The sequence below is a fragment of the Cheilinus undulatus genome, linkage group 15 (assembly GCF_018320785.1).
Source record: "Cheilinus undulatus linkage group 15, ASM1832078v1, whole genome shotgun sequence".
Lineage (NCBI taxonomy): Eukaryota > Metazoa > Chordata > Actinopteri > Labriformes > Labridae > Cheilinus > Cheilinus undulatus.
In genome coordinates this window covers 2,318,527-2,343,173 of record NC_054879.1, presented here as the reverse complement: position 1 = coordinate 2,343,173, position 24,647 = coordinate 2,318,527, and the positions used below count along the sequence as shown (strand labels likewise).

At 42.1% G+C, this 24,647-nt stretch overlaps 1 protein-coding gene across 1 annotated transcript; it reads left to right on the top strand.

Moving 5' to 3' along the window:
* The first annotated feature begins 447 nt into the window (after positions 1-447).
* On the top strand, positions 448-23,482 carry LOC121522573 (MAGUK p55 subfamily member 4-like). Its single transcript, XM_041807103.1, has 17 exons — positions 448-469; positions 3,145-3,266; positions 3,348-3,425; positions 5,037-5,120; positions 5,196-5,327; positions 12,095-12,176; positions 14,060-14,145; positions 14,385-14,465; positions 15,973-16,169; positions 16,497-16,555; positions 18,595-18,633; positions 19,515-19,682; positions 19,787-19,867; positions 22,628-22,721; positions 22,836-22,944; positions 23,032-23,166; positions 23,297-23,482. The coding sequence occupies exons 1-17, from the start codon at positions 448-450 to the stop codon at positions 23,480-23,482; spliced, it is 1,755 nt and encodes a 584-aa protein (XP_041663037.1).
* The last annotated feature ends 1,165 nt before the right edge of the window (positions 23,483-24,647 follow it).

The window sequence follows — 24,647 nt, the reverse complement described above, 5'->3', positions numbered from 1 at the left end:
CAAATTGATTAGATAGAGGTATTATAAAAGTATGATACAACTTTAAGGGGTCAGAACTCTCTGAAGCTACAGTACATCCTGTTTTCCCGCTGCTGTTCTGTTGCTGTATCTCATTCACGTTTTCTGCTGCTCTCCTGTGATGGACCACGATTATTCTCTGACATCAGCTCCATTTTCTGTGGCTCAGCTCCTCCAATCAGAGTTTGTTTTCAGCAGGGGTGGGGAATGAGAAGAAGCGTTTCATTCCCATGATTCCCAGCTATCATCAGCATTATTTTTTATTGTTCTGCTTGAGATCCCCATGCTGATGGAATTCACATACTTTACATTTAAATTTAGGGGTTAAATGAGTAAATAGTGAGTTTTGTTCTCCGCACATACTAAAATGATTTCTTCTTCTTTTTCACAGTGGAATACGCCTTTTCTTCCTCTGCTGTGACAACCACCATGAGACAAGCCATGGAGGATGGTAGGAAGAACGCACAAACACGCTCATAAATACCCTTGAATATCTGACTTTCATGTAATTAACAAAATTTGCAAGTTAATTTCTGCACACTGTCAAAGTTACATAAAAACATTGTCAAGATTTCAATGCCAAAATGTTTGTTTTCAGTGCTCCTTTCTCCCTGCAGCCTCTTCTTTAGAACACGACTGAAGAATAAGCCTTTACCATCCATGGAAACAACAGATGCTGAATCATTTTTAAATATTTCTAATGATTGAAGTACTGAAAAATGTGGCCACCTTAGCCTTAACCTTGAACTTTGGCATAAAAGCAGACGTGGTCCCTGGGTTTAATCTGAAACCTAATTCAGATGGTATTAGTGTCTGTTAACGAGGTCACGGCTCCTCGGTCGAGTTAATCCCATCGGTCTGTTTTTACCTTCTGCTCAGAAGGAACTTTAAACATCTGCTGTCATATTAATCACTATTAACACGATATGTAATCCGCCGCTGACCCAAGAAAACGACACACACGACCCTGAGTGGCTCCAGCGTACGCAGCGATTTCACTCATGATGGTGGAATTTTAGATATTTGATATATCAATTATTCATGAATCAGCCTTTAGAGAGGAAACTTTATGCAGGAGACATGAGCAAATGATCACAATCATGATTTTAGCACCGTTCCGTTCTGATTTTTTCAGGCTAATTTCTAAGTTACTGTTCAGAAACAAACAAAACCATGTTTCCTTTTTATATTTAGATGCACAATGACTGTTCAGGCGTCAAGTCTGTTTAGCGTTCTTACTCTTTCTTCTGCTACAAGCTGATGATCAATGCATGAGGTATTTACATTTTTGCCTTTTCATAGTCAGTACCTTTAGGAAGGAGGGGTCAGGGGGTTTCTTCAGAGTGTAGAGCACCAAACATTTATCTCCCTGCTTTCTAATCGTGTGTCCAGTTTCTGCACCACTTTAGATTTATGACTTACTTGTGTGTCCTTCTTGTGTTTTCTGTTAAATGTTCATCAGACACGTTGTACACTGTAATATTTATTTAAAAAGCTTAAATTAAGTTCTTACTGCTGCAGCTTTATACAAGTAGCCTGTTAAAACCAGCAAAAATTATAAAATGAGATTATTGAAACAACTAGACAACTAGAATGAGGTTAATTTCTGTGGCATGTGGTGAAGGAGTAATCATTTTTGATTTTAATAATCTTGGTTTCTATTTTTAAAGCGGTCAAGAGAACATTTTGTATAGCGGTTAGTTTCATGAGGAGAGAGAGCTGCATGTAAATAAATGCTTATATCATTTAACAGTTTTTATTGATGATTGCAGTCAGGACCTCTGGGACATCTCCACCCCTGTAAAAATAACAGATCAAAGAAATTTCTGGTTTGATTGTCTATCTGGTGTAGAGCGTTGAGCAATGAAAGAGCATCCAGGCCAGGACTAACTCTGCAGCCATGAATCCCTGCTCCAGGGCTGTAAGGCAGCGCAGGGGTTAGCGCTCACAGTAACCCTTTCTGTGCAGAGTTGGCATGTACTCCCCATACATGTGTGGGTTCTCTCTGGGTACTCCGGCCTCCTCCTGCCACCAAAGACATGCTTGCTAGGTTCACTGGTGACTCTAAATTGTCCGTAACTGGGAGTGTGAGCGTGCCTGGTTGTTTGTCTCTGTCAGCTCTGGGATTGACTGGTGACCAGTCCAGGGTGTGCCCTGCCTCTCACCCAGTGACAGCTGGGATAGGCTCCAGTCCCCCGCTACCCTGGACGGGATAAGGGGTGTAGAAAATGGATGGATCCCTGTTCCACCAGGAAGCAGAAGGGGAGGTGTGAGTGATCATGAATATATAGACAACTAGAATGGAATTCTACAAATTTTCAGCTTTGGGTGTTTTCTAATACCTTCTATTTATATGAGGCTGCCCTCGCTGCAGTGCATACTGGCACGCAATAAAGACTCGACCCCATCAATGACATGATCTGCTGCATTCTGCTAGTAAACTAAAGCACGGCTTGTTTTACGTCAGCAAAGCCGTGCATGTAGCGATGGGAATTATGACTCTTTTTCAGAGATCTGGGTTATTTGTCTCAGCTCAGTAATAAAAGGAGGTCTTAAGCTTTATTTGGTATCAGTTTGCCTGTTTTATATCTGTAGAACAAAAAAACCCCAGAAAATAAAGGAAACTGCCTTGAATGGAGGCTGGCTCACAGCGTTCACAAGCCAGCTCTGTGAACTGGCTCGTCTGTGAACGACATCACTGTCGTTTGAATTTAGTTGTAATTTTAATCTGCCCATTACCACACAGGATATATTTACTTGATGGTATATCAGCGTGCCCTTAAAAGCATGTTTATGACAACATGAAGAGGAAAAGCTGTTAGAGAGGCCCCACTAGCCTCTTAGCTTGTGGCTAATTGACCCCCATTTGTTCTTATCGGCTGCACACAGCATGCAGGGATACCAAGAGAGCTACAGAAATAATGTAAAGGCTATTGTTAGAATAAGAGGAGGGACAGTGAGTTGTTATCTGAATGCCCGCTAATCTGTGATAATGCATCATCTGCTGTCTTTTGACTCATTGGCAGGGTCAGTGGGCACAAAGCTGCATTTTCCTGTTATGACTCAGGTTGTTTGTGTTAAATTGTGATTATTCATGTCTGTCTGTTTGTGGTTGTGTTTGTGCAGGCGTCAGTGAGGTGCTGTCCAGCGTGGTGGAGGATGTCAGTCATGCCATGGACAGAAACATCAGCGGAGCTCACATCCTCCACGAGCTACTGAGCGCTCCGTGGCTGCGTGCCGTGCTGAAGGTAAAAAATAAAACTCAGCTGAACAGCTGTTCACCACCCAGGCCTCAAACAATGACATCATTTCCTGTTTGGTCCCTCCAGATGTACGAGTGCCTGTTGCACTTCCAAAGATTGAATCCCAGCCCCTTTCTGCCTTATGCCTCAGGACTATCACATGAGGTAATACACGCAAGCACACACACTGCTTCACTAAATACTTTCTCCATTTTCAATGAATGCATAAAAGAACAGGTACATCTCATAAAAAGGGAAACTTTCCTTCAGTCTGGATTCATATTTAACTACCTTTTATGGGTTTAATCTTCATGATTGATGCTCACAGCTCTCAGAAACTCAACATACTCTATTTTGAAGTCTTAGAATATTAAAAAGAAAAAAAAATAAATAAAATAAATAAAAAAAACAATTAAAAAAAAAAAATGATTTAGATTGAGGGATTTAGGTACTTATGGTTTATTGTAGATGGCCTCCCATGGCCCACCTGCAGTACCTTCAGTGCCCACTACAGGGCAGCAACTCACACTGAAGTTTCCTGCAGGATTGATAAAGTACTAACTACTTGCCTATTTTCCAGCCTACCTATCTACAGTACCTAGCTGTTAATTTCCTGACTGGCTGACTGACCAACCTACTGACCAACCTACCCTCTTACTTGGCCAATCAAGCACAGTAATACCAACCTACCTACCTACCTTCCTACCAACCAAATGACTAACCTACGGACAGACCAACTGATCTACCTACCAACTAATCTCCTGTCCAACTCACCCACCTACCTGTGAACTGACCACCCTCCTTCCAACTGACCTACGCACCAACCTACCTACCTACAAACCGACCAACCAACCAAGCTGTATTCCTACCCAATGACCTAACTTGTTTCCTACTGACCTACCTTCAACCCAACAGACCTACCTAATAACAGCCAGACCAAACCATGCTACACTCCTACTGACTGACAAAACTACCAACCAACCAACCAACTGAAAAACCTGTAAGTAGGTAAAGCACTTAAATCTGAGTTTTATAGTATAGTAGTATTCTGTTCTGTTGGTATCACATGTGTCAGTGTCAGTGTCAGTGTCAGTGCCAGTGCCATATTTGTGTTGCATTTTGTTACCCACCCCTATTGTCAGAGGTGGCCTGATCAGAAATAGGACTGGGCAATTAACTGAAAATTAGTTTAAATTGCAATTTGGCCTGATGCAATTGTCAAATCACAAAAGGTGCAATATTTCTTTGACCTGAAATTTATGTAAAAATACCAGCGTTTGACTTCTTTGTTGCAGCAGAGATGTTATGTATGACATATCATGCAATCATTCAGGTGCCATTTTTTATAGAACAGTCCGCAAAAGTCCTACCTTCTTCCTTTTTGTACTTTTTTTTAATCAAATATGAGAATGACATAAACTCTTCAATGCAACAATTCATATCCAATTTGCAATACAAGTCAAAATCATCAGAATTAGACACTTTTAAGGAATTGTTCAGCCCTTGTTAAGGAATAAAAGAACATTAAGGAATAATCGTATATCAAATCACAGTTGCAATATTCATGAAAAAAATCGCAAAAAGATTATTTTCCAAAATCGTTCAGCCCTAATCAGGAATCAGAGAAATCTAACATTTGATATCTATGATTCCAGGCTGGGAGGCTCTAATTTGATCAGGACTAGTCAAATAAAGGTTTTGATTCCACACGCTTGAGGATTTGGATTATGTAAAGTACAGACGTGTTAGATCAGCCTGTGTTTGTGTTTCCATCAGATCATGTCTGCCATACGGAAGGTCCACTGTCCCTCTGCTGAAGCTCGAGAGCTCTACAGCCTCCTCATCTCACCTCACATCCAGGTCTGATGTCACGTAGAAACCTTTAGAAACCTCATATTTGATTCTTTGTTTTAACTGCTGTTCATCTTCTCTCAGGCCCTCCTATCGTCCCACGATAGTGTAGCTCAGTCTGACTACGGGCCAGTTTTACCGCCTCTGCCTGAAGAGATGCCTGAGGATGAGGAGGCCATGAGGATCGTCTGTTTGGTGAAGAACAACCAGCCGCTGGTAAGACAAAACAAGGCCCATGCTGTCTGCTTTAGATCTCAGAGAATAAAATGGAATTAAACTGTCCAGTAAAAACTGTGATACTTCAGTGAAACTACAAACTAAAAGTGAAGTTGGCCATAACATCTGGTCATGTTCTTTGGCTAATGTTGATCCCACAGTAATTCTTTCTAAAGTCAAGAAGCATAATTTAAATGACAAAGAGCAAATAGAAAGCCATTTTTAGCTGGCATTAATGTGCAGACGTAGTCCTAAATGTAACTATTTAGCATGGGGGGGTTTATCCAAACTACCTAAGGCACTACTCCACCCCTGTATTTAACCAAAATGTCAAATTACTCAGTGGTTTTGTTTCGTTATGGTAATCCTGGAATAATAGCGGTGTGAATCTCTCCTTCTCAAGAACATTAGATTCGAATCTCGGTTCACAGACTACGGATCGATTCACTGACAATTCGTTAAAATACAGAACGATTTGGTTCGATTTGATCCGGTACAATCTGATTATTGAATCAAAATAACTTTTTGCTCTAACAAAAATTAGCCAAAAAGGGGACAACAAGAGAATGTCATAATAATCTAAGTGTATTTGATCTTATTTGTTAAACAGACTAAATGCCAGGCCTCCTGTGCTAACATTATGAAATGATGTTTCAGAAAGTTGTCATCACACCCAGGCATCTTACTTTGACATTAAAATTGGGCAATAAATATTAAAATGAGTTTTTACTGGTACATGTTCATCCTTCTGTACTTGTAACTTCCTTAGCATTATTAATCCCAATAACAGTACAAACTAAATATCACGTTTTCCCAAGAAGCACAAATTAAAACAAATTTAAAGTCACAAAGAGACTTGGATAGACAGAGCTCTGTGTGTCTGCTAGTACAGGAGAACAAGGGGTTAAAATAATGTTGAAAACTGTCAAACTAAAACAGCTTCCTATACCTTTTTTTCTTTCATAATTCCTCTTAATGTAAAAAACATGGTTATTTCCTTTCTCTCTGTGTCTGACCATTCCTGATTGTTTTCATTCTTGAATTCACTGGAGAACAGCTGGTCTAAGCTCAGTGAAGTCCTCTCTGTTTAATATCATATCAGTGGGATCAGATGGATTGATTATGTCACCAAATCAATCACTCCCAGCAACACGTCACGGTTGTAAACCCAGTGAATAAAGGGGCTGTTGTTACTGTGATAACTGAAGAGTTTTAACTCAGAAGTGTTTATGTTCGGCTCTGTTTGTGCTGCATTTAGCATTAGCATCTTAGCTAAACTTTAGCTCCGCCGTCTCAACAGGTGAGATTTATGAGGTGCCGTAGTTCTTAATCGCTTTTCTCCAAAACGTACAGACGGGCAGACATTTCTAAAGTTATCCTTACCTTATATTTAGTCCACGTGACTTTTTCCTGAGGTGCAGGACTGAAAGACGCTGCGGCGATGATCGGTGAAACATATCCCGCTACCTGGCGAGCACCTATGGCGAACAGAACTCTCGTATAAAGGTCAAAGGTCACCGCTGGTCATGCGAGATTACAAACGCTGAGCCAGAGCATGGCGGAAAGGGCTATGAGAGCAAGCAGCAGAACCTCAATTAACCGATATGTAATGTTAAAACTGGTTCAAAGACCAGTTTGTGTCGCATTTTTACCCACGCCGATGAAATCGGCAGGGTGTTATATAAAGGGTTCCATATCTTTGTTTGTATGTGTACAAGATAACTCGAGAACAGAAAGTCGGATCTTCACCAAACCTTCAGGGAATATTGGGATAGTGACAGGGAAGAATCAATTCGATTTTAGTGATGATCCGCGCACCCATTCAGTTTTTCTCGGACTTTGAATTTTGAACACCATAGTAATCAATGGGAGCGCGAGTTCCTCGGTGGCGCTGCTTAGGCGTGGGTCTGCTGCCTCAGACGGCCATTCTAGTTACCGATCCAGGCACTCTGACCGCTGATGTCAAGATTGGTTGACTGATCCATATCAGATTATCTTTACACCACTATAGAATAAGATTCTTTCTAATCCCAGAGGAACTAAACAGATGACAAGAGGTTGGTACATAGTTGTTGTTAATCAGTGTTGAAGTTTCTCTAAATTTTATCCTGATGTTATTCATAAAAAGATGATTAAAACTTATTTTTCTTTCTGTTCTCTTTAGCATTCTTTGTGAATGAATGCATATTGAGTGTATACCCACAGTCTGTTTGTGAAACTACAAAAACAAAGATCCAAACCCAGCTGACCTGAGCCGGAGCATACAGCCTCCTGTGTTAGCTGGAGGTCAATAACCTCAGCGGACTTTTTCTTTTGTAATCCCAGCCCTCTCTTTACCTAACTGACCTTATTATTACCTTATTAATATTAACTGTTCCAAACTGGAAAACAGAATCTGTCCTTTATCTTTTGTCATCAAAGAACAGAGAAGAGCAAAGAAGAGGAAGTATAGGTGAAGGAATAGGGATGATTCGCAATCGCTGGAGCAGCCTTCGTCGCTTTACATTGGACCGCCTTGTCCCTGCAAGGAGGGCGTGGTCAGGGGAAGAGCTTAGAGCGACTGAGAGTGAAACCAGGCCTTTGCCCCTCCCCAGAGGACAGTCACGTCCTTTTCTACCTCGTTACGAGTCCACAGGAAGCTGCTGCTCGTGTCCTCAGACTGCAGAGCTTCAGAAGAAAAGGCTCAACCAGTCAGCCCCCTCTGTCTTTGGTCCCGCCCCCTGCACTGGTAAGAGGAGGAGAAGACAGGAAGTCACATAATCACTGCAACCACCAATCATCAGTCTGTTTTCATCACATCTCTGACATCATTCATCACAGGCTGGCATCAGTCAGAATTTTGATGCTTTCTCCCAGTTAAACTCCCATTTATATTAGATTTATTTCATCAACCAAAGGAAAAAAAAAAACTGTTTCTTTGACGCTCTAGAAGTCAGATCTTCTCATTCATGCCCCCATGTTTGTTTTGGCAGTCCATCTCTTGGCTAAGGTCACACCTGCACAGGTAGCTGACAGCCGTCAGAAAACAGAGTAAGGTGTGTACTCGTTTCCTTTCCAAGTTGTCCAGGTCACAAAATTGGGTTTCCGAAAAATCAGGACAAGGGCTTATACAAATTTCTTGAACTGGGATTTACAACCCAGATTCCAAAACGTTTGGGCATTGAGTAAAATGTATATAAAACAAAAGTCAATGTTTGTCAAATCTCATAAACCCATTTAAACCCAGAAATGAGACATTTGATCATTTCATGAAAAATATTAGCTCATTCAAAATTTGATGGCTGCAACACATCTCAAAAAAGTAGGGACAGGGCCGTGTTAACCAGTATGTAGCATCCCCTCTTCTTTTAACAACAGTCTGTAAACGCCTGGAAGTGAGGAGACCAGCTGATGGGAGAGGAATGTTGTCCCATTCTTGTCTGATGTAGGGTTCTAGCTGCAGGCAGACCAGTTCAGGACCCGGACTATTCTCCCCTGAAGCCGTGCTGTTGTGATGGATGTGGTCTGTGGTTTAGCATCGTCTTGCTGAAATAGTCAAGGCCTTCCCTGACAGAGACGTTGTCTGGATGGGAGCATAATGTTGCTTTAAAAGCTCGCCCTACTGTTCAGCATTGATAGTTGCTTTCCAGATGTTAGAGCTGCCCACGCCATAAGCACTAATGCAACCCCATACCATCAGAGATGCAGGCTTTAGACCTGAGCCAGGAGAACAAGCTGGATGCTCCCTCTCCCCTTTAGTCCACAGGACACAGCATCTGTGGTTTCCTCTGACCACAGAACAGTTTTCCATGTTTCCTCAGTCCATGTTAAATGAGCTTTGGCCCAGAGAAGACGGCGGTGTTTCTGAATCCTGTTCACATATGGCTTCTCCTCTCCATGAACCTGCTTTAACTGTCATTTGTGGATGGCACGGCCAACTGTGTTGACAGACGATGATTTCTGGAACGTTCCTGAGCCCATGCAGTGATTTCGGTACAGAATCATGCCTGTTTTTAATGCAGTGGCCCCTGAGGACCCCAAGATCACCTGCTTCCAAGACCGTTTTACATTCTTACTTTTCCAGCCTTTTGTTGCCCTGTCCCTACTTTTTTAAAAATGTGCTGCTGCCATCAAAATGAGCTAATGTTTTTCATGAAAAAATATTAAAATGTCTCAGTGTCAAAATCAGATTAGTTGTTTATGTTCTATTGTGAGTAAAAATGTGGGTTTATGAGATTTGACAATCATTACATTCTGATCTCAGTTACATTTTACACAGCGCACCAACTTTTTTGGAATTAGTTTTGTATATGCTCTGACTTAAAACATGACAGCCTTCAGAATCAAACCTGGATACCTAAGTCCATCATCCATTTCTGTATGAGATGATTAAAAAGTGAAAACCACCCAGCTTTCAGCTCACCAGCTTCCCTTTTGTCCTCAGCCATTATTTTTGCGTCTCACCATCATTTGACAACTTATTCAAGTTTTTTCTTCTTTTTCGGTGACGTTTCAAACTTTCCTTCTTGTCTTTGTCTGCTTCCCAACATGGAGGCTCATTTTTAGAGAAACCAAAACATGGGAGCAGTGATGACTACGCCTACCCTCCTCCTCCAGTCCCAGCTTACAGTCTCAGCCTACCAAACTCCCCAGTCCTGTACAAAAGGGGCGCTACAGGACATTCAAGGAACATCCCTACTCCAGGTAGAACCTCCTCTGGCACTGGGACGAACCCTCTTAGAGCTCACACAGCACCTTCAAGCCCTGCAGCTCTTCGCGCCACTCTGCAGCAGGGAGCTAGTTCTCTACCAACCACTGCTGGACAGCAGGGGGGTCCAGTTAGATCCCACAAAAAACGCCAAGAAGAGCCTTCCTCAGTGAATCCCTACTACACTGGCAGTCGTCACAATGGAAACCTGAACCGACTGAATCCAAGACAAAACGAGCAGCTGAAACCAAAACATCCTCAGCCTCCTGATCTCACCAAACAGTGCAGCGTTGAAGAGATCAGGTCTGTTCATACCAGCAGTATCGGGCACAGCACTCAGGATGTTTTACAGCTCGGCCAAAAAATGGTGGTGGCCACTGAGAGGATCACAGACAGCACAGAAGAGAACACTCAAGCACTCAACCTGCTGGTTGAGGTGGTCGACAAGCTTCAGGGACTCATCGTTGCCAGCAAAAACCCAGAGGTATCACCGTCACGCAGGCCGAAAAGGTCCACTCCCCCAACACCACCTCCGAGGGTCTCATCTATCTCTCCAAAAGTGGTCCGAAAACCTCCCACACCGTACCCACGCCACTTCTCAGAGTCTTCTTCATCATCCTGCTCCACATCCTCCTCATCTTCATCTGACAGTGAAGACTTTGGTACCTCAAAGAGTCCAAACCGGATAAATGGAAGCTCCAAAAAGGCAGCGGGGATGTTTGGCCCCACCCACAGAGCGAGTGGCAGTGGTAGTAATGGGCAGGTCAGGCTCAATAATGGAGCGGTTTCTAGAGCCCCAGTGGAGACCAAACAGGACTCAAACAGCACAGGATGTTTGACTACCAAGAAGAAGAAGAAGAGAAAAAAGTAGAGCAGAAAGATCTCATCCCTTCCCTGTCTGCTCTGGTACTGAAAAAAGACGATGAGACTGACTGAATACCTCAAGTTTTCAGGTCTGAGATGAAGATAAACATCGCTTAGTTCCTGTCAGTCATTTTAAGGACCATTAAGGACCTACTTTTCACCGTATGCCAGAAGCAGACAAGTATGAAAAACGGATGAATCTCTGGATTTACCTCTCGAAAAGGAAGAGGGATGGAGAAATATTTTAAGGTACAGAGAAACTACATTTCTCCATGAAAATCTCCCTTTCATCCAGCTTTCCTGAATTTATGACCATCATTATTGAACCGTTTGCTTCTTTGCAGCTCTTCTTATTCAACAGTTCACCCATATGTTTTCTTTGCCCTTCATTTGTGAAATACAGTGTCCAAATACTAACACTTGTGTCAGATCAAGGTAAATCTGGGTGTCGACTGCATACTGTGTGATTCTCTTGTTCTGCACATGTTCAAATGGGAACTGTTAGGTTCTATGAGTAGTGCAAAAGAGCAAATACTGGCATCCATTAAGGTCAGCTTGAAGATCATGCCAGCATTCTGGCCTTAGCATGTAGCTCACAGCACAAAGAACAGCATCATAGAGCTGCTCACATTGCTGAAGAGTTTATGAGCATGGAGCAGATCCAGATAAATGTCAGGAAACTGGATTTGTGACCAGATATCAGTATCCACAGACTAGGAAACAGTTTAGATCTCTATTGGGTCCAAATATCTCAGATTTAAGCAGATGTTAGTCAGTTTTTCTCCTGTTTTCGCTGCTCCTCACAGCGTAGACTTCCATGTTTTGCAGCCTGGAGCGGAGCAGCTGAGCAGTCATGTCGCACGCTGACGTGACATCAGTACAACCCCCTATTGTTGTGTGTAGCTCCACCTTTTTGGTACGGATAGGTCAGATTGGTACCCCTAAGGGAAAGTGGGACGGTACGGGTCGTTTTTTTGGGACCCTTTCCAACTTTTGCTCCATGGAAACGCAAAAAAAAGCGTGCTGTTCTGCACCAAACTGAAACGACCTACATGATAAGAGTTTGTGAATCCATCGTCTGTTAATTTCATCCCAGCCGCCATTTTCACCCTTTCCCACTTACTGTGTGCAGATCTACAGCAAAGCATGCTAATAACCACTACTGGAGCCACTACAGGGAGTAAAACTCAGAGTAACCATGTGTCTTTTCTTTCAGGGGGCGACCATAAGGAGGGACGAGGAGACGGGAGAAATCTTCATCGCCAGAGTGATTCATGGAGGACTGGCTGACCGCAGCGGTGAGAGAAGGCTGGAGATTAACTTTATACTCTGTCTTTATGTTGATTATGGTTGTCATGATGCTAGAATGTAAATGTTGATGCAATATTAGAAAAAAACTAAAGATGAAGAAACATTTCTACAACAGAAGTAGAAGCCCAAGATACCTAGAAATAGAAATGTTTTTTGTTTGTTATCAAAATTTCAGGTGAACTCCAGCACATTTGGGTATCATTTAGCTCAAGCAAATGTAAATGCAAATGAATCATGCTCGAGTACCAGGTCCAGGCCCACTTGGGGAGGTGGTCTCATGTACAGATCAAGTGGACTCTAGACGGTTCAGAGAGATCTGAATGCAGCCCACAGAGGCAGAGAGTTGGCAGCTACAGGACATTATGATAAAAGCAAAACTTCTTTACCCTGCGCTGCACTTTGTTCACATTTTTCTCAGTGAACGGTGGAAATTGTCAGAATCAAGTCAACAAATGGTCTGTTATAACTCACATTATGGACGAACAACAGTCCACAAGATGAGACGCAACGGCAACAAACATCTCCTGTCACGTCAAAAACTGCTGTGTCTGCGCAGTGCAAGCCCGCCTAATCCTCTGAGCTGCACGTAGATGTGTAGATGCAAAGAGGGTCATTGCTGGCTTCTTAGAAATGACTTCAAAAAGCTTTCATGGTGGCAGGAAGGATGACTTTGCTGGCTGTAAACATTAACAATTTTGGCTCACCTGAGTTTCTCCTCCTCGTGGATTTACAAACCAGCTATGTGCAAACCGCCACCTGCTGTATCAGACAGTACCAAAGCAAGCGGCCCTGCAGCTCGATGCTGCTAATGTGAAAGCAGACCAGCGAGGGAGAGAAGAGGGGGATGAACTGCTCCACGGCAGGTTTCAAAGCAATCATGCTGAATGGGAAAACGCCCTTAGTATTAAATACTGTTGGTAAAAGGAAAGTAAAGCATGTTTTTATAGTAATTTCTTTTTCATTGATATTTTTAGATGGAAAGAGTTTATTTGTTTGGTTGTTTGATCGTTTGTCCTATCGCCCGGCCGAGCTTTTACCCCTATGCCTTTATTTCCAGTGCTTCCTCTTTGAAACAGAGTGTAGTGGTGAAATCTTCCCCTATTACATGGGGTAACCCATCAAGTTCCTGAAACATCATCAGCAGTCTTTGACAGCATTTACCAAAACAGACAAGACAATTCCAGACATTTATACTTTAAGTGACTCTTTTAAATGCTTGTTTGACCATAATGCATTCAAAAACATTGAATTATGATATTAGATTGTTGTTTTATGTTGTTGTTTTATTTTCAAATCTTGCCAGTGATTCACAAGGCATTCTGGGAGATATCCCACAACACTCAGCTTGGAGAATTCCTCTAGGAAAGCTCTGCAGCGTGGCATGGAGGTGTTGAGGAAGATGAGAGACACCAGACCCAACAATGCAGATGACCCGAAGGCCGCTATCAAAGCAACCTGGGCTTCAGTTACACCTGAGCAGTGCCACAGGCTGATCGCCTCCATGCCATGCCGCATTGATGCAGTAATTTATGCAAAAGGAGGCCCAACCAAGTATTGAAGGCATAGAAATGAACATACTTTTCAGAAGCCTGATGTTTCTGATGAAAATGTCCTTTTTTATTGATCTTATGTAATATTCTAATTTTTTGAGACACTGAATTTTGGGTTTTCTTATCTGTAAGCCACAATCATCAACATTTCAAGAAATAAAGGCTTGAAATATTTCACTCTGTGTGTAATGAGTCTATATAATAAATGGGTTTCACTTTGAGAAACAAGTGACAAAAATATTTAACTTTTTCATGATATTCTAATTTTTTGAGAACCACTAGTAAATGTCAACTATTGTGGGTTCATGTCTGTGCTGCAGGACTCCTTCACCCTGGTGATATGTTGGTGGAAGTGAACGGGAACCCTGTGGTGGGACTGGAGCCAGAGCAGGTCATCCAGATACTGGTGGGTCAACTTAAATATAATAAACTTTAAAACTGATTTACTGAAATCCATCAAGGAAATCCTGTGGCCTTGGTGGAAATGGTAATGTGTTCAGAGTGTACATTATCTATCAGATTTGTGAGTAAGAAAAGAAAGGAAGTAGCTTGATTCAAAAGAACTCACTGCTCAGGCTACTAGGTAGAATAGGAATCTTTCTCTGAGGATGGTTGAAACTGATTTTCTATTGAATCTTTTTGCAGATAAATTCCCATGGAACCATCCTGTTTAAAGTCATTCCTAACGCAGCCCAGAGCTGCAGCAGCAGCAGCAGCCAGAAGTCGGTAAGAGAAAAAAAGGGCCTTTTTTTGTTGTTGCAACGTCAGATAGCTAACTATGCTGCAGAACTTTGAAAACAAAGAAGTTGCAGATAGGTTATCATTTTTTTACAAGTAATAAGAAGGATTGCCAACTTTGTCAGTACCAAATGAACAACAGAGCCCTGATTTTAGGAGCCCAACAGTGTGGGTCTATATACAGTCATCAACGAAAGTATTAGCACCCCTGGAATTCTTCTAGAAAATACACCATTTCTCACAGAAATCGTTGCAGTTACAAATGTTTTTGGTATACACGTTTATTTCCTTTATGTGCATTGGAATAACACAAAAAAACTGAAGGAAAAAAAACTAAATTGACATAATTTTACACAAAACTCAAAAATGGCCTCGACAAAGTTGTTGGCACCCTCAACTTAATATTTGGTTGCACACCCTTGGAAAAAAAACTGAAACCAATCACTTCCTATAACCATCAACAAGCTTCTTACACCTCAGAAGCCTCACCTCACCTCACCTTACACATCAGCTGGAATTTTGGACCACTCTTCTTTTGCAAACTGCTCCAGGTCTCTCAGATTTGAAGGGTGCCAGCAGTTTTGAGATCTCTTCATAGGTGTTTAATGGGATTTAGATCTGGACTCATAGAACCCTACTGCTGGCTTTTTTATGTCTCTTTGCCAGCAGTAGGGTTCTCCTCAGTCTCCTGCTGTAGCCCAGTTTTTCTCTTCCATCCACGCACAGGGAGATTTCCCACAGCTCCAGGGTTATAAACTTCTTGATTATATTACACACAGTGGACAAAGGGATTTCAAGATCTCTGGAGATGGTCATGTAACCTTGAGATTTTTTTTCCACAATTTTCACCACAAAGGTTAAGTCAACTTTTATACATTCTAACTGGCTTCAGGTGTGATTTCTAGATTGCCAGCACCTGTTACTGCCACAGGTGAGTTTAAATGAGCACCACATGTCTGAAATTAAATGATTTATCCACAGTTTTAAAAGAGTGCCAATCATTCTGTCTGGCGCATTTTTGAGTTTTGTGTAAAATTATGTCCATTTTGTCTTTTTTCTTCTGCTTTTTTGTGTTGTTCCAATGCACATAAAGGAAATAAAAATTTGTATACCAAAAACATTTGTAATTGCAACAATTTCTGTGAGAAATGGTGTATTTTTTAGGAAAAATTCCATGGGTGCCAGTACTTTTGTCCATGACTGTAGCTGTAATGTTTCAGCACAAAAATGTGTATTTGATCGGCTTTTTTACTGACACAGTATGATAATGTAAGTTTATTTTAATAAACCTCTCTTTTTTCCTAAAAGGACCCCTAACAGTGTCCTAACAACGAGCATTTGGTGTATGTAACATTTGGTGCTTCTATTTTAAATGCAGAGAAACAGAAGTATGAATTAACATTTCTATTAAAACATGCTGGTATTGCTTGTACCTTTTGCTAAATCAAAATGTCTTTAAGAAGGTTTTAATTTTAAACTCTCTTTGCTGTTTCAGGTGTACATGAAGGCAATGGTGGACTATTGCCCCCTGCAGGACTTGTCCATCCCATGTCCAAATGCAGGTATGGCTTTTAACAGAGGTGACCTGCTGGAGGTGGTCGACCAGTCTGACGCTCGGTGGTGGCAGGCCAGGAAGATGCCCTGCTCTGTTTCCTGTGCCGGTCTGATCCCATCTGCCAGCATGCTGAAAAGGTGACCATATTCATCCAGACCGGGAATCATGAACTAAAATCAATCCATCACAATCATTTAAAAATAAAGATTGTCACCACTGATTAAGTAAGTAGCATAAAAGCAATCATTTTTAAACTGTCATATTCCTAAAAAGTGCTGTTTACGGCTTAGCTCTACGCTGCAGTCTGTATGTAATAAAATCTAATAAGTTTGCTTCTGACTAGCAGAGTTCTTTATTTTCATTCCAGTGGATTTGTTTTTGCATTTATTCATCACAGAATCAGCAGCAACACACTTTTAACCATGATTAATGATTAATTCCTCTCTCTCTCTGTTGTTCTGCAGTAAACAGAGGGAGCAGTGGTGGAGTCAGCCGTTACAGGTTCATACCTGCATCAGACCATGTAAGAACACACCGTTACCAAAAGCTTTGATGTTAACTGATGAGTAGCTGCAATCACAAGGATCCCAGCCAACATGGATGAAACACAACACTGACACAGAAACTACTGAGGGAGTTTTATTTGGGCCGTTTAACCACATATCAAGTCTTTAGCTCTTTGGTCTCTAACCGTTCATATCCCAGTGATATACAAAGCACTGATTTTCAGATTATCAGGAAAGGACATGAAGAGAAGTCATTTGAATGTTTTTATGTTTTAGCCCCTGGTCTAGAAGGGTTTTTGTTTTCTGCTGTAGTTACATCTTTCTTCCTACAGATGGCAGCGTTAACATTAAAAAGGTTAAATGTTTAGTGGAGCAGCATTTGTCACTGTTTTTATTAGTGTTTCTTCCTCTGTTTAAACCCTGCTGTCCTCAGTGACGCTTCCTGATGATGGTATTATTGCTGCAGCACTTTAAACATGTTTTTAACTAAACATTTGATCCTGTAGTTTAGTTCCCTCTTGTGTTTCTATAGTGACTGTGTGATAAATTTATGATATCCACTGTAGCACATTTTGGTGAACAGCTCCCAAACAGTATCTTCATCTTCTACAGACCCAGGCTCTGCACATGCAACCTCCAGGTAGTGACACTGCTGATGCTCCATCAGTTTCATAACAGAGAAAAAAGAGAGAAGATGAGGTTTTCATCTACCTTTAATCTGGCCCCTCACTGAGCATGGGTTGGAGCAGATCATACATAGAGAACAAGCAGATATTTAGAAACACAGGTACTAAAAACTAGCCAGATCCAGCCATAGTTCATGTGTGGGTTGGTGTTATAGTGATGTTCAGCTGTGTTTCAGCAAACTTTGCAAAAACCGTCCATTTTCTGTTTGTTTTAGAGGAGGATGGATCACACCCTGATGACAAACTCGTCCTAGCAGGTAAAAAAGACACACATAAACAGTCAAAGCTGTTAAGAATGTATATTTTTAAAATATAGACTCGTGTAGACATCCCATCTGTTTATGTTCATCAGTCATTCTTTGTGCAGTTTTCAACTGTTCAATTCAACACACATAAAGTCAAGCAAATATACCCAAAACTTTAGGTCTTTAACCCAAAAAAATAAAGAATGAACTCTGTGGAAATGAGACCTGTCTGTTCTTTAAGTGTCACAGTTACAGCTCACCTAACCAGACTTTGTCACAGTAGATAACAGGATTTTACTGTAAGAACTCCCTGCACTTCATATGAATTTATGTCAGGATTTGTCTTCAGTTTAATCAGTACTGTGCCACCCCTTGCTGGAAAACAATGCAAAGCATCAAATCTCCCTGTTTTGTTTCCTCTGATTTTAATGCTTCAGAAATGTCATGATTTTAAAAAACTGCTTTGGCTAGTATTCAGTACAAAGGCTTGAATCAATAATATTCAGAACGGGACACTGACGGGGCGCAGGTGGCCTAGTGGTTTAAGGCGCACCCCATGTACGCGGACGGCCTGGGTTCAAATCCAGCCTGAGGCCCTTTACCGCATGTCTCTCCCCGTCATCGTCCCTGTTTCTGACTCTATCCACTGTCCTTGTCTAAGAAAGGCACAAAATAAATGAATAAAACTGGACCCTGATACGTCACCTTTAAAGAAGAAACAGAACAATGCATGCTGGGTTTTATGGAAGCCCTCAGCAGACATGCATTCTCAAACTTTAGCTTTGATTTCCTGCAATAATTAGCAAATGTCAGCTGTTTTTTTATCTGATTATTCTAACTCATTTGTCTTGTAATCATCTTAAGATAAAAATGTTGGTGTTCATGTGATAACTCACTTGATCAGTCACTTGATCTAGAAAAAACAGCTGCAGTAAAGTCTTTATCAAACTCCATTAGATAAAATCACATGGTTGCACATCTGTTCAGGGCTTCCACAGTGTGTGACCTTATTTGAGATACTCATTAGATCTTAAGGAGAATGGTTTTTTGATAGCTATTTACTTAGAGAGAGACAAGTTCATTTTATTGTGTTAATGATAATAATTTCGTTTTTCTCCCTTTCAGATGAGACTGAGTGTGACATCAGTGAGGGCATCTACCTGCGTGAGTGATAAGGGCTGTCATAATATTTTAATTTTCAGAAATAAAGAAGCCGTAAACCTAAAATGTGCCAATTTATTGCTTTTAATTACAAAAAAATGTAGGCAAGCTCCTGCAAACTCTGCAAATTGCACAAGTACCAAACTAAATTGCCAAGTTTTTGGAACTAAAACACGTCCTACATTTTTTCCTTGTTTATGTTGGCTGTACATGAGTGCAGACCATTTCAGATGTTTACTGATTATGTTTTTAGATAAATGTGAAAGGTCCTGATTGGCCAAATCAAGACCAAAATCATCAAACATGGGCCATCTTTTTCTCTACCTAAATCATAATCATGCTGGCTTTTTAAAGGACATTCTGGGATTTTTGGAGTTCGGCACCTCATACATCGCTTGGCATTAGCCTCCAGTGACACAGAGGGGTTTTGAGAAATGAAGTGCTTTGTACGTTATTTCGACACAGTGTACAGGAGTGCCAACATATTTTCTTGGCTCATTTTTTACAAAAAACTCGTTAAACTACACGGATAAAATGATCCCATCAACAGCCACTGTACACGGATCTCTCTGAGCTCATAATAACCGCAGGATCAACTTTCACTGAAATCACTGGAGGCTAATGCCACTACTATAACCAAGTACTTCCCATGACGCAACTCCAAAAGTCCTGAAATATCCCTTTAAAGGTTTTTTTCTTTTAATTTGTATTTCAAACAAAACCACTAAAATCTTACCTGATTAACTGAAGGCCTGTGTGGCTCTCTGACGCCCTCTATTGACCAGCTGCCACTGGTCGAGCTGTTCCCATAGTAGTAAAAAGTTTTTCTGTTGTGCTGACTGGCCAATGACAGAATGGTTAAATTCACCTCCTCCTCTAATCAGCTGGTTTCCGGCGGAGTTTCCGTCTTTGGAGGAGGACGTCGTTCAGGAGGAGACGACAGTCCTGCACCTCCTGCTCCCCAAACAGCAACACTCTGTGCACTCCGTACGAGGAGGTGGCTCTGTACCAGCGCCCCCCACAGGAGAACCACCGCCTAATCATCCTTACAGGTGATTTTTCCTAAAACTATTATTCTGGAGCTGTTTCTCCCATCGTTTCTTGTTAATGTCTTGAACTGTTGAATTAAATATTTTTTTTTGTCCCCTCTGATCAGGAGCTTCAGGAGTCGGAGTTTCTGAACTGAGGAAAAGACTCATCAAACACAATCCAACACAATTTCAAGGACCCACGCCTCGTATGTGCCTCACTTAAGATTAATTCAAATTAGGATTGATTTAAACATTAGAGTTGATTACAACCATTACTGAAAATATTAGACACACTCATCCATAACCAAGCTTACAGAATTACAAAGGTCAACACACCAGGAAGCTCCTGTTAACAAGCCCATAACAAGCCTAAGGAAAAACATGTAAGCTCAAAATGAGACGTCTTAGTGAACAAGTCTATAACAGGAGTTTCCTGTTTCTTTAAACTTACAGTGAACAAGAGACCACACAAGAGGATGATGATATTTTATTAGAGAAGTGTGACTTTTGAGAGAAGAGTGGGATTAACATTAAGTCTTATTTTACGTCTCATTGATCAGAAAAACTTCATGAATCCCCAGGGAAGATTCAGAGGTTACAGACACCCCTGTACAGCAGTGGGCATGAAGTGACACTTCCACACTGTAGTGAGTCACTGAAGTGATGTTGTTGGCTGCATGTTCAATGGGTGCTGGGTTATAATGCCTATAATGCCTGAGGCATCATCCATTAATTCCATTTATTCCACTAAATCCTTCTGTCACTCCCAATCAGTCAATTCCATTCACATCCCATCCGTTACTCTGTTAGTTCAGTGGTTCCCAAAGTGGGCCGTGGGCCCCCCCAGGGGGGCGCAGGGTCATCAGGGGTTACAGCTGATGACTTCAGGCCTGTAAAGGGGGGAAGTTAATTGGTTTATTGTAGTCTCAAGTCCAAGACATTGTCACCATTTTGGATTGGAGTGAAAAAGGAGTGGTAGTAGCTCGGTGCTAGAGCCTTTGCCACACTTTTACCTTTTGCATCATCCTGTTTCAGGATGTTGCAAAAGGCTGGTGCATCTATAATGCAAAATCAAATCATAGCTGGACATTGAAAATGAACTGAGAATGGCAGTCCCACAGCTGCACTCAGGACGCAAAAAGATCAGTAGCACCAAAAAAACCCACAGTTGTCACTAAAATTATTGCAGCACTGGGTGTATAAATCTTAAAGATCTATATCAAGATTTTATACCCAGGGAATTGTTCATCTTTAGAGAGTCAGGTTTTTAAAGCTCAATAGTTTTAGGTTTTATGTTGGGATATATTCTGAAAAAAAAGGAATTCCTCTCAAAAATTGTGAATGACAGTGTGTTTTGTCATACATTTACATGTTTTTACATGTGAATTTGTACAATGAAGGGTAGGGAGGGCCTGAAAATATTTTCATCCGCCAAAGGGGGCCCAATAGAAAAGGTTGGGAACCACTTTGTTAGTCCATTCCATTTAAATCAGCTATTCCATTCAACTCCATTTCATCCCATCCTAATCCATTCCATTTATATGTTTCATTTCATCCTGTCAGTTCATTTTGTTGTGTTCCGTTCTGTCATCCATCCATCCATCCGTCCGTCCGTCCGTCCATCCGTCCATCCATCCATCCATCCGTCCGTCCATCCATCATCCATCCATCCATCCGTCCATCCGTCCATCCATCCGTCCGTCCATCCATCCATCCATCCATCCATCCATCCGTCCATACGTCCATCCATCCATCCATCTGTCCATCCGTCCATCCATCTGTCCATCCATCCATCCATCCGTCCATCCATCCATCCGTCCATCCATCCATCCGTCCATCCGTCCATCCATCCATCCATCCGTCCATCCATCCATCCGTCCATCCATCCATCCATCCATCCATCCGTCCATCCATCCATCCATCCATCCATCCGTCCATCCATCCGTCCATCCATCCATCCATCTATCCATCCATCCATCCATCCATCCATCCATCCGTCCATCCATCCATCCGACCATCCATCCATCCATCCGTCCATCCGTCCATCCATCTGTCCATCCATCCATCCATCCATCCGTCCATCCATCCATCCGACCATCCATCCATCCATCCGTCCATCCATCCATCCATCCATCCATCCATCTGTCCATCCATCCATCCATCCGTCTATCCATCCATCCATCCATCCGTCCATCCATCCATCCATCTGTCCATCCATCCATCCATCCATCCGTCTATCCATCCATCCATCCATCCGTCCATCCATCCATCCATCCGTCCATCCATCCATCCATCCGTCCATCCATCCATCCATCCATCCGTCCATCCATCCATCCATCCATCCATCCATCCATCCGTCCATCCATCCATCCATCTGTCCATCCATCCATCCATCCGTCCATCCGTCCATCTGTCCATTCATCCAACCCAACCTCTCACCTAGCAGTACCCCCCTTGTGTTCAATCACCTGAGTATATGAAACACGTTTATTATTTATTTATTTATTTGAATGTATTTAGCCAGGAAATCTTCACTGAGATGAAGAATCTCATTTAGAAAGACAGGAAGCAGCACACAGCAACTTAGTAGGATACCTGATACATGAAGCAGATCTCCTCCACGGACTAAGTCATCTTTGAATTTTGTATCTTGCATGTTTTTATGGTACCACATACAATCTGACTGTTATCTGACTGTTAGACATCACTAATATTCCCAGTTTTACTCCTGTGTATTTATGGGGACTGATTCACTGTAGGAGACATTCCCTAGTGGACAACTGAAGAACTAAAGGTTCTAGAAGTGTAGTTCTGTCTTTAAGGTTTCAGATCAGAGATTTTTAGCAGTTTTTAATGTTTTCATGGTTTCCTTTGGTTCATTGTCATTAGTAGTAATTGACAATAAACACTGGTCATTGGTGAATAAATAATGGGCTGTTCTGATTGGCTGTTGCTTTTTCATCCAGACACAACTCGTCCAATCAGAGCAGTCGAGCAGACGGGCCGAGAGTACCACTTTGTCACCAAAGAGCTGTTTGAGTACATGGTCTGTAACAACAGGTTGGTCTAAATGTTCTGTTTGACACTTCTATTGGCTGTAATTTGATTTCTTTCTTCTGATTTTAACTCAGATGGTTTTTCAGTTGTACTGATGTATCAGTCGCTGTTTTTCAGGTTCATAGAGTACGGTGAGTATAGGAGCCACCTGTACGGGACCAGCAGTGATGCTATTGATGACGTGCTGAGAAGAGGACGGATGTGCATCATCGATGCTGAGCCTCATGTGAGTAAAGTCCTGGTATGGATCATTTAGTTCCCTTTGTTGCTTCAGCTCTACTGAGTTAGCTCAGATGTGTTGGTTTTGTTGCAGACCATCCAGGCACTGAGGACAAAGAAATTTAAGCCTTACGTGATCTTCATTAAACCTCCGAGCCCAGACCGCCTAAGACAAACTCGCAGAGATGCTCGAGTCATCATCAATTACAGCATCAACAGAGCCTTCACTGTAAGAGAAACAGCACTTTCTACCCAGATTAACTTAAACCAGTGTTTAGGTGTTCTTTCAGTGGAGAATGTAAAGAAAGCAGTGGCTGAAGTTAAAATCGTTCTCTGTCCTCCTGTTGTCTCTCCTCAAGGAGGAGGACTTCGTGGAGCTGGAGGACTCGTCCCGTCTCTTTGAGCTGAAGTACAAACAATTCTTCGACAGCATTCTGGTCAATGACGTCCTGCAGGACACCTGCCTGCATCTCTGCTCCATCATCCAGGAGGTGCAGGAGGAGCCACAGTGGGTCCCTGTGAACTGGACCCGAACGGAGGACTAGTGGAGATGAAGAGAGAGCAACAATGAAAATGCCCTCAGTGAGTGGATTGCAACTCACTGATGGTGTGGTAGAGAACAGTCAAAGCCACCTTAGTGTTAGCACTGGGGGGCACGTACACAGCAGTGATGACAACACAGCTAATCTCTCTGGTAGGTTGAATGGTCTGCAGTTTACAGTCAAAAGCTCAATGTCACGGAGCAGGTGGCCTAGTGGTTAAAGGTGCTCCCCATATACGCAGGTGGCCCGGGTTCAAATCCAGCCTGAGGCCCTTTACCGCATGTCTCTCCCCCACTCTTGACCCTGTCTCTGACTCTATCCACTGTCCTCCTCTATCTAATAAAGGCACAAAAATAAATCTTAAAAAAAAAAAAAAAAAAAGCTCTATGTCCAGTGAGCAATGGCTTGAGACAGTCCTAGCATTTTTACACCAGTTGTTGTTAGTGTAAATACACAATCCACCCCCCAGGGATTTACCGTAAGGTCACAGCTCCTGTCGGCACGGAATGTAGCAAGTCCCTTGATGCTAACAGAGTTGTCCAGGATCGATGAGTTCAACCATGTCTGTCAGAATTAAGGCACAGCAGTTCCTCATCTCTCATTTTGATGTTAATTCCAGCTGCAGATGATCCATTTTTCCATCCAGGGAGCGGACATTGGAGAGGAAGATGGATGGAAGCAGCATTCTGTAAGGATTAGCTTTTAGCTTAGCTGTTAGCCTGCCCCAACAGCTGCACTACCGCCTCCGGTCACACTGCCTCCACTTGCTCCTCTGTCGGCTTGTGCTGGTAGGCGAGTCCACCACTCCGCTGGCGTCTGGGTCTTGCTGGCGTAGCGCTCCGAGGCTACGTAAACACTCCTGAGTAGTTGTATCTATGAACCCAAAGTCACTGGATGATGGTAATTCCAGCAGGTGCAGGCGATCATATACTAACTTATGGCGAGTGTTGTTCTATTTTTCAGCATTGTAGGCATAGTTTTTTGGTCAGAATATCCAAAACTGTCTTGAGCCCATGCAGCCGCAGCTGAACAGGGCGCTGCCATCTTCTGTTGCATGGTTCACCAGAATCGTTTAAAAAAACAAACTAATGAAGCTGGCCTGGACTAAAATGATGGTACCCTTAACGTACTTTTTAACGTACAACCTTCTGAGGCAATCACTGCAATC